The sequence below is a fragment of the Arachis ipaensis genome, chromosome B08 (assembly GCF_000816755.2).
Source record: "Arachis ipaensis cultivar K30076 chromosome B08, Araip1.1, whole genome shotgun sequence".
In the NCBI taxonomy this organism is placed as follows: domain Eukaryota; kingdom Viridiplantae; phylum Streptophyta; class Magnoliopsida; order Fabales; family Fabaceae; genus Arachis; species Arachis ipaensis.
Window position 1 is genome coordinate 12,409,304 of NC_029792.2, and position 9,831 is coordinate 12,419,134.

Consider the following 9,831-nt stretch of genomic DNA (forward strand, 5'->3'; position numbering starts at 1 on the left):
CAGTTAATTCTGTGAAATTAATATTCCATTCTTCATATGGCAACAGAGGCTTATTGTTGAACATTGGAGATTCAAGGACTTTATTCCAAGTTGACTCCAGCTCATGGTTCACGTCACGTCTTGATGGCCCACTTCTCTCAGAAGACTGACCTCGATATTCATGTGGGGAAGACGGTAATGACATTGCCTTTTGTGAATTTACATGGACATGACCATCAAGATGAAAATTTGACACCTGTTATAGTTGAATATAAACAGTAACTTATCAGGTGCAAGAATCACATTCTTTCAAATACAGTTCATACAACTCAGCAGGTATAATTTAACCCTTTAAGCCTCATCCTAAGAGATCATACTTAACCTAACTAAAATTTGACCACAGACCCATTAAACCCTATTTGCTGCCCCACCAAATCTTCTTGGGTACTTTATATACTCATCCCTTTACCATTATATTTTCTTTTTCCTATCTCAACTAAATAACAAACGGCATCCATAAAAGAGTTGAGTACAATGTTCTGGATTACGAGAAAATCATGACATTCAAATATTATTTAAAAGAACACAATGCAAGAGATAACGGAGAATCTAGTCCAGAATTATTTTGGGTAGAGAAGTGAAAAATGCAGTTTGCCAGCTACAGAGAAGTCAAAATTCTTAACATGACAAGATTGATCTCATTCAATCGAGAAATGAACATTTGATCAGGACTATCTAAATAACAGGTCAAAGATATTCCAGACAGGGAAAACCAAGGAACTGTTTCATTAGATGCCAAAAATGCCAGGAAAGAGAAACAAATGTTTAAATAAAAACATATTGCTTTGTCACCAAAGTAATACACACATACATTTTGCTGAAGATTTGCTTCATTAATTTGATTGTTTCGAGAATGGGAGAATGAATTATCATCCCCCCGTTTTTGCTTCAAGGTTTCATTCATTGCCCGCACAGCCCTACAGATCATGAATTGTCACGCAACATACATCTCAGCCAATACAGAATAAAATAAATAATTCAAAGAACAAATGGCTATGCATAACGAAAATTAGAAACAATGGGATATTAAATTAGTCAACTCAAATATTACTCATGCATGGTATGCAACAGCAATTAAAAGAAGCAGAACCCAGTGAAAATAATCATACCTCTCATCATAACAAGTCAAGTTAGTTCATTTTGAAGTTGAGTTAGATTAACCGATCACACAATTCTAGTCCAATGATGGTTAATTTTTTGTGTATTTTTTGTAGAAGTAAAGGGAAAACATGTTAATGAAGACTCAATTAGCACAGACCCTCTTTAATACACTGACCTACCCTCACACCTGTTCCTTCAAAGCATACTAAAAAGTTTGTTGCAGAAAAAAAAATGAGGAGGTCAATATCTGCATCTGAAAAATCATGCATTTCCAAACAATTCACTCTAGAATTTCAAAGCAGGTACGATGTGCCAGCAAACTTCACAATGAATTAAGTAAATAACAAGCATTTTAGAATAATAATCAACCTAACAATATCATCACCAATCTCTGGTGTAATGCTGATGCTTCTTCTTCGTGGCCGACGTGGTTCTGATGAGGATGCACCATCTGACCTATAGCTGGATCTGAGACCCAATAAACTTCTCTTATAAATCATAGCTTTAAAAGAATAAAAATAAAAATAAAAAACCAACATGCCATGCAAACAGAGACTCATGAATAAGAGAAGAAAATGGAACAATAAAAAAACAAAAGTTAATCTTGTACAAAATCCAATTTAATATACCTCCAAATTGAGGAAACATGAACTTACATCATAGAATATACAGCAAGACAATGAATATATGCCTCCAAAGTAACAACAAAATTATGGGCAGAAAAGGTTAAGTATCACAGTAGTCCTAGTCCAGTGCACCTTCTATTGATAATTCAGGTGTTTTCACGTCTTTATTTATTTATTTTTTTGTTCCCCTCAATATACTGGTAATTAAAAAGTATTACTCGAGCTTAAGGGTTAATTGCAGTGCAGAGACAAGATATGTGTTGTATGAGATTGAGTGTTGCTACTAAAAACCAAGAAATATGCACGTGTCACAGGGATGAGTGTGTTGCACTGGATAAGTCGACATAATAGATAGGACTAGGAACAAATACATTAGAGATAAAGATTATATAGAAAATACCATTAAAAGATGGTAGAATATTGTCTTAATGATTTAGTTACTTGTGGAGACAACCTGTAAGAGCTTAGTCAGGATACTAGATCAAATGTCGGGTTGAGTCTTATTGGAGCTAAACAGATACAAAGAAACTACTAGTGAAATGTCGTTAGTTTATTTCAGTGAATCTCAAGACAAATCTATGATTGATGTATTTGGTCACAACTCGAGTAGCATGTCATTCGATAAGGACTATTTGAACACTTTAAAAAACTAAACTATCACTGTATTTTACTGAAAAGGAAAAGAAACATTAAATATCTTCCATAAGACAGTTTTAGTTAAGTAAATGCAAAATCATTAAATCTATAATCCAAAAAATTCAGTCACATATAATTATTAATGTTCCTATGCAAACAAGACAAATGCCAAAAACACGACAAAGCAACAAAAATATGGTGAAGAAAAGGGATGAGGAGGGAATAAAGAAAACAAAATGGACTTGCCCCCTAATTGCACATAGTATGAGATTTCAAAAACATGCAAGGAATACAACCACCGCCAAGCTTTATCACAAAAGGCTGAGTTAGCTACATGAATCAATCAGCACCATAGTACCCTACTACAGATCATATCTGAGTTTAGCCCATATATTTAAACTTCTTTTAATAATTTCTTCTGAAATTTCCTTAGGTCTCCTAAATGTAGCTTCAGGACTATCCTCCATCTGATGTACTCTTCTAACTGGAGCTTCTAAAGGTCTTTCGCAAACATATCCATCCACCTATGACAAGATTCTACCATCTTTATAATCAATGCTACCAGCAACTCTCTATAATTACCTTCATTCCTAAACTATTTATGACCAGTCATGCTATGGTGCAGAGCAGTTTCAATGAAGATTGAAGATTACCCTTTTATAATTGAGGGGGTGGGAACCAAACAAATAAATAGACAGACAAACATTATGTGCAATGTACAGACTCTAAAATTTAGTTATAATCTTCACTCTTCACAAAATTTTACTCGATACTTAAAAAACTCCCATTTATGTCCGGGAACTATACAACATAAGCAAATACTATGGATCAACAAACCTTGATGTAGCCTGATCATCAGCAAAATCTCTAAATGCTGTCCTATCACCACTTAGCAGGGACCGTGCACGCGCCCGAAATGATGGATGTTCTGGACTGCAAAACCAGAAATATGTGAATCACAAAATGACTGACCATAAATTTTTAATTCCATATTCAGTATGTGTAATTTGGAGACAGTATAGATAAATTTAGCACTAAATTCATAAAAATAGTAAAATAGTCAGACTAATTAAAAGCAAGAAATACGCATATGCTAACCTATAAGTGAATAGACACACACAGAAAAGACAGTTCATAAATTTCTTTAATTTCAAAGTTATTATGTGCAATTTGGAGATTGTTTTGACACATTTGCCTACACAGATCAGTTGGAAACACAACTAGCAGGTCGGAAACAAAAATATGGGTAACATATTGGCAATTGATTCTAAGAATGGTACATAAGATATGTAGATTATTTAGATACTCTCACCACTAAAGGTAAATATGAAAACTGTGATAAAGCAGTAGCGAACTTCACAATCACAGGCCCGTATTAACTTTTTATAAAAGAATTCCCAATTTGAAAGAATAATCAATGATAAGCTCAGCTAATCTATTATATCATATTGCATAAATGACAATTTCATTGTTGATATCTTCATATTTTCATCAAAGCTTGGTCTAGCTAACAACATCTACATCTCTGCCTTATAAGGGAGAGAATGCTGTAGCCCATCACCATGCTGAAACTGAAAAGCTTATATGGAGCAGGGACAACAAAGCATGAAAAACTGAGATCATGAATAATAATGCTTAAATGTGAGTCTAAGCCTAACATATGCACACTCATATCAATCTTAAAAAAAAAGGAATTATGAATAACCTTGAACTAGCTGTCCTCTGTTCAGCAATGGCTTTTCTCCGACTACGCCGACCAAATGCAGTTGCAATGTTGGGTTCACTATGAGACAAACTGAGGGAATTGACAAAACCAATCAACAAGAAACGGTTGGTGTTGTACACCTTTTAGAGACTCTAGTAAAAAAAGGTTTCACATAATCATACAAAAAGGTTGACCCTAATTAACAAAAAGACTATACACTGAAAATAAAATAGAAGAACGTCTTTAATTCAATTGAGAATAACTGGAGAAGGCTAAAGCAAAACATCTCAAGATCAATGCAAAAGTATTACCTCAAACAACTGTTTGATCGTAACATCATGTTACGTAAGGATCGGCCTGATGCATTCGAAGAAGCTTCAAATCTTCTGTGAAATTGGAGGTTTTCCTCCTTCTCAGCACTGTCAGAGGGGACCAAGAAAACCAACACCAGTAAATTCACAACTCTTACTGGAAGAACAAGTAAAAAAAAAATAGAGGACTAAAAATTTTGTATCTCACAATCAATGGCATAATAAGAAGTAGAAATCAAAAGTAATAAAGCAAAAAGCTTTCTCAAACTTTGAACCTCCCCTTTCTATACATCTCCAATTTGAGTTCCCCTATTTTAACTTGCAACAATGTTATCCTCATTGACTTTGCTGCTGGGAGATGATGTGGAACCATATCACATCAGAGGAAAAATATGCGGTGTCAACGTTTATTTAACAAGAGAATTAGAAAACTTAATTGCAATACTATGGTTACAACTAACACATGTATGGCTTTTTTTCTTTTACTTGTAAGGAGGATCTGTTATCCTCCCATCTTATATTATTTTTCTGTAGTCTTGATGGTATCAATTTTTTTCCAACAAAAAGTTATACATATATTAAGATGAGGAGCACCAATATCAAATTTCAATGAAATTAAAGGAAACAAAAGTAAGATAATCCCAAGCAATAGTAACAACGGTTTTCAAATCCACTTTGATCTAACCTCTCTGAAACCCCATATAAGGGACTGTTTGGTTCTAATGGTGAATCACAAGAATCATTTTCTGCTGAATCACTCTCTCCTGCTGCAGAAATATGAGTCATAATAACTGCCTTGGTTGATCGTGGTAACAATTGGCCCGGAAATCGCATAAGATCAACCAGCATTTCCACAGAATTCAATTCAACAATCACAGACATGTGTTTGTATGAGTCTATGCATTCAACAGTCCCATCATTTGGCAAGCCCTGATGAAAAATGAAGTGCAATAAATATCCTTCAAAATTTAGATATGATTATGAACAAAACAAAATAACAAAGCAAGCCCTTAACCTCTTATACCAATAGGGGAGAAAGGCACAAAAACTAGCAAACAACATGGAATAGTGAATATTTGCCATTAAGTATTTCTCTAAACACACCAACTATATTGAGTGGACAACTTAACAAGATAGAAATGATTGTATTAGACTTGAAGTTCTTATAACACCTATCATGGACAAAACAGTAGAATCTCATTGTAGGCAGTTTAGACATGCGAGAATACCATAAGAAGCAATTGAATGGAGAGCAGCACAATGGCTAGAGGTGGAGAACATTAAAAACGCCAATTGAAAGTTATTCACAAGACTTAATTTAATGGCTTGTCTGAAAACATGGTTTACAGGTAGGAAATAATGGGTTGCAGTCTCATCTAGTGGGAAAAAGCCTAGTAGTTGTGGTTTTTGTTGTTGTTGTTGTTGTTGTTGTTAATGTTGTTGTTGTTGTTGTTGCATATGAATTATATTAACAACTCCATAAACTAGTAATCAAGTGTATAGAAGAGAACAAACAAGCCCACCAAGAGATATTGGAGCTCACCACCACAAGCCTACTTTCAAGACCTACAGTATCAGCTAATGCTTTGAATAAGATAGCTCGAGGACGGCATGAACCATGTTTAATTTGCCCAAGCATCTGGACACCTCGATTTTCAAACAAGTGGCAGGTTTCATCTAGTGCAGCTTTTGCTGGACTTTCCACATTGGGTCTCTTATAAAAATCAGTAACCTGTGTAGAAATATGGGTAAAAGTAAAAATGAAAGAACATAGAAAATAAACAAAATATTATTCCACTAAACAAAATTAGCCAAAAATAAATGATCCAATCATCAGACTAATCACTTATAATAATTATTGGGCACCAGTTTCACCAAAACAAAGTTGCAGCTGGCTAAAAGCAAAAGGAAAAGTATTAGCAAATATAAATTTTAAATTATCAAAATGTTTCTTGAAAACTTTGCACTATAATTCATGTGAAAATTGTTCGGCAAAAGAATCAGTTAAATGCATTATTTGAAGCAATAAACACTGAAACAGTAAAATACATTTGTGTAAAAGGAAAAGAAAAAACTTATAAGGTGTTGAAAACTGCCCAACAATCATATAGTAGGCATCCTCATACTCAAAAAGAGAGGTACACAACAAGATATAATAAAGTACATACTAATCCAGCTATCTTCTTAATAACTGCAGCTGGATTCGAATTTAATCCTTTAACTAATGCCACAATCAGTTGCTTTAACATGGACAGCTTTTTATCTCTTTCTGAATCCACAAGAATGATATCAACCCTAAAACCCTCTCCACTCAAAGCATGAAGCTCGTCCAAGGTAGGAATACTATCAAAACGTTCTCTGAGTCTTGTGTCCTGGACATGATCAGATTAATTAGTAACAAGACTATTTAGATAGCGAAACAAGAAGCACAGTACCACCACAAAACTGAAACAATAATGCATGTCATGATCCATGGATGAGCAGCACTATTGAACAATGTAAAACTATAACCAAATAAAAATGGCATAATAAATCCTCACCGGAATGATTGAATAAAATCCATTTGGAATTGGCTCTTGTAGAATTCCTGTGCTCCAGAGAACTTGAGATGCATTTTTAGGTGACAAAATATCATTACCAGAATGTCTAGGGGATTCTTTATTGTTTAAGGCCTCCTCTTGAGAACCCAATGAAACAGATCCAAATTTTTCAACGAAATCAGACGGCCACCATGAAACATTAGATGGACCTTGCTCTGACGGGCCTGCATCTTCTCGTGTCTCCTCCATGGTCTTATATATTTGGAATTTAAAACCATCTCGCCACAGTTCTTAACCCATAAGAGACATATCAAGCTAAAGATAGTCTTTTAATTTGTAATCATTGAAATATAAACTTCAGCAGCTTCAATTGTACCAAGCTGCAGCCTAAATGAATCAAATAACAAAATATGAAAACGAGAAATCAACATTTGCAAACAAAAGGAAATAGAATTTTCAAAATCATCACATAACACATCAAAAGCATGTACAACTAACATGCAATAAAATCAATGTACAAAAATGAAGCTTGCAATTTTGTTAGAATTTCCTCAACTCCACCCATATATCATCTATAAATCTGTTAGGGTGGCAAAATCATACAGGGATCCATTAGCCATCAAGTTCAATTATTTATGGAAAAGTATGATTTCAAAAGTGGACAGTTATTTCTTAATGGAGGTAGTATTTATTAATTGGGCCATGCATGAACTGAACTTTTCAAATACAATTTTTTTCATATAATGGATTAATGGTTTGGTTTTGACCCATCCATTTTTCACTAATAAAAAAAATCCATATTTGGAGCTCACAAGATATAAGGAGGCAAAGACAATCTAACTCAATCATCCACAATGCAAGAGAGTAAATCTCTCAGTTTAACATTTACAACCAACAAAAACCAGATGATACTAAATGTGGGGTGGGTAATCTTTCCTCACTCTCTGAAGGAAAGAACCCACATGATAAAAGGTTGACTATTGAGAGCTTCTGTATATCATTTCCAACAGAGATCCATTTCCCATTAATGAAAATTGTACATAAAGAAACACTACGATTCATTCTTGTACATCAATGATGCAGAATACTGATTCATATTCCAGAAATACAAGGAAAACAAAAAACTAGGATAAATGGCAGAACTTATCTTCAGTATGCACAAGTGGACAAGGTTATACTGCACATCCATTAAGTATTCAAATAACTTAACCATTCTTGTAATGGACAAACATCTTATGTTCACATCCATGCACATAATGCTATGGGGATTTACACAAATGCACCAATTTAAACTGTAATGTGCTAAGATAGAACTATAAAGGTTACTGATGTCAAATTATGCTAACATCTATACAATCGGATTATCTTAGTGCATGATAGGATAACATTGTCCAATGTTCTAGCGTTTAGACATCCAAGTCATGTTATTTATTCAATTGTAACTCTAAATGCACCAGCATCCACATAGGAACTTACCATATTTTGTACCTCTTTTTTAAAAACTCTGATTTTTACTAGTTTATTAAATTATCCTCCAAATTCTAAGCCAAACAATAACTCGGCACTTCACGTGACCAACAATGGTTTATATATGGAAACACTATATGCATTATGCATATCAGTATGTAAACTCCACTGAAGCAAAAAGGAAATCCTTTAGTGTAAAATCAAACACTGCATCAACACATGAAACAACATTGGTACCATTATTATTCTTTACAATCCTCATCATAATAAATGTTGCACATAAAAGTGCAAACTCTAGCCAAGCTAAAGTCACCAAAAAATAACTATTATTTGACATACCAAAGCTCTCTTATCTCACGTATCTCCGTTTTGAGCTATACTACTTCATTTTTCATCCTGAATTTTCAATCTAAACTGATTATTCCTGCGCAAGATAATCCTAATCTATTCTCTTCCCAGGATAGATTGTTTTCATTATTCCCCTACATTGTCTTCCCGTTTGTGGTTTCTAGAACGTGTTTTAGGGAGCTCCAGATTTCGTTTCAAATAATTCTTTCTGTTTTGTTTTATAAGACATTCGAATAATCCGATCAGTATTATTGCCAAAAAAAAGGCAACGAAATCTCATTGCACTAACTGTGGTCAACTACATAGTATTTTATCATAATCCTTATCTATAGTCAAACCACTAAAACACAACAACACTGTGATTTACCACACAGCAGCTTCTAAAAATAACGACACAAAAATCCACTTAAATGTAAGACTCTACTCATATGACGAACACTCAAATAGCAGGGAAAAAGAAAAATCAGAAGCAAATATAAGAATGCCTGCACTGTACAATTCAATATACACTGCAAAACCTCAAAAGTTCAGCTGAGCCAGTTCGTTTTCACGGATTCTAATTCCGATTTTCATAACCGAGAGCAGCACAACAAAACAGATTCACTTAGAAAACTGCATTCGGATCAAACAGAAAAGAAAGAAAGAGAGAGGAGTAGACCTACATATGTATTAACGTAACGTACGAACTCAGCTCGTTTTGAGTTTTGACTCGAAATCAAGAGGAAAGCCAGAAATCGAAGTCGATCGTAGGAAAGCACGTGGAAAGAAGCAATGCGGAAACGTGAAACCGATAATGCTAAGATAGAAGCTAAAGGATAACGGAAAATCGAAGGAAAGAAATGTAAATAAAAGAAAGGAAACGGTAATCGAGAAGAGAGAGTGAGTTTACCGCAATTGGATCGGAGGATTGGAGGTGGAATCTGGCATTTGAATCTGAAATTCCGTTACAGAGAGAGTGGAATCAAAATCATCATCACCGTGTGGAGAGAGAGAGAGAGAGAGAGAGAGAGAGAGGTTTGTGTGTTGTGAGGTTAGTCGTATGGGTTTATGGATTAAAA

The 9,831-nt window shown here is 34.4% G+C and overlaps 1 protein-coding gene across 1 annotated transcript in view; it reads right to left on the reverse strand.

Moving 5' to 3' along the window:
* The window catches only part of LOC107612252 (serine/threonine-protein kinase EDR1), an 11,906-nt gene extending 2,081 nt beyond the window's left edge, over nt 1–9,825 (reverse strand). Inside the window, exons 1-11 of the mRNA XM_016314049.2 lie at nt 9,663–9,825; nt 6,959–7,345; nt 6,587–6,790; nt 5,962–6,150; nt 5,104–5,348; nt 4,419–4,526; nt 4,108–4,197; nt 3,240–3,335; nt 1,510–1,608; nt 851–956; nt 1–235 (exon numbers count right to left, since the gene is read on the reverse strand). The exon at nt 1–235 is cut by the window's left edge and continues 18 nt beyond it. Coding sequence (XP_016169535.1) covers nt 1–235; nt 851–956; nt 1,510–1,608; nt 3,240–3,335; nt 4,108–4,197; nt 4,419–4,526; nt 5,104–5,348; nt 5,962–6,150; nt 6,587–6,790; nt 6,959–7,207 — 1,621 coding nt within the window. The 5' untranslated portion in view covers nt 7,208–7,345; nt 9,663–9,825. The remainder of the gene's footprint in view (nt 236–850; nt 957–1,509; nt 1,609–3,239; nt 3,336–4,107; nt 4,198–4,418; nt 4,527–5,103; nt 5,349–5,961; nt 6,151–6,586; nt 6,791–6,958; nt 7,346–9,662) is intronic.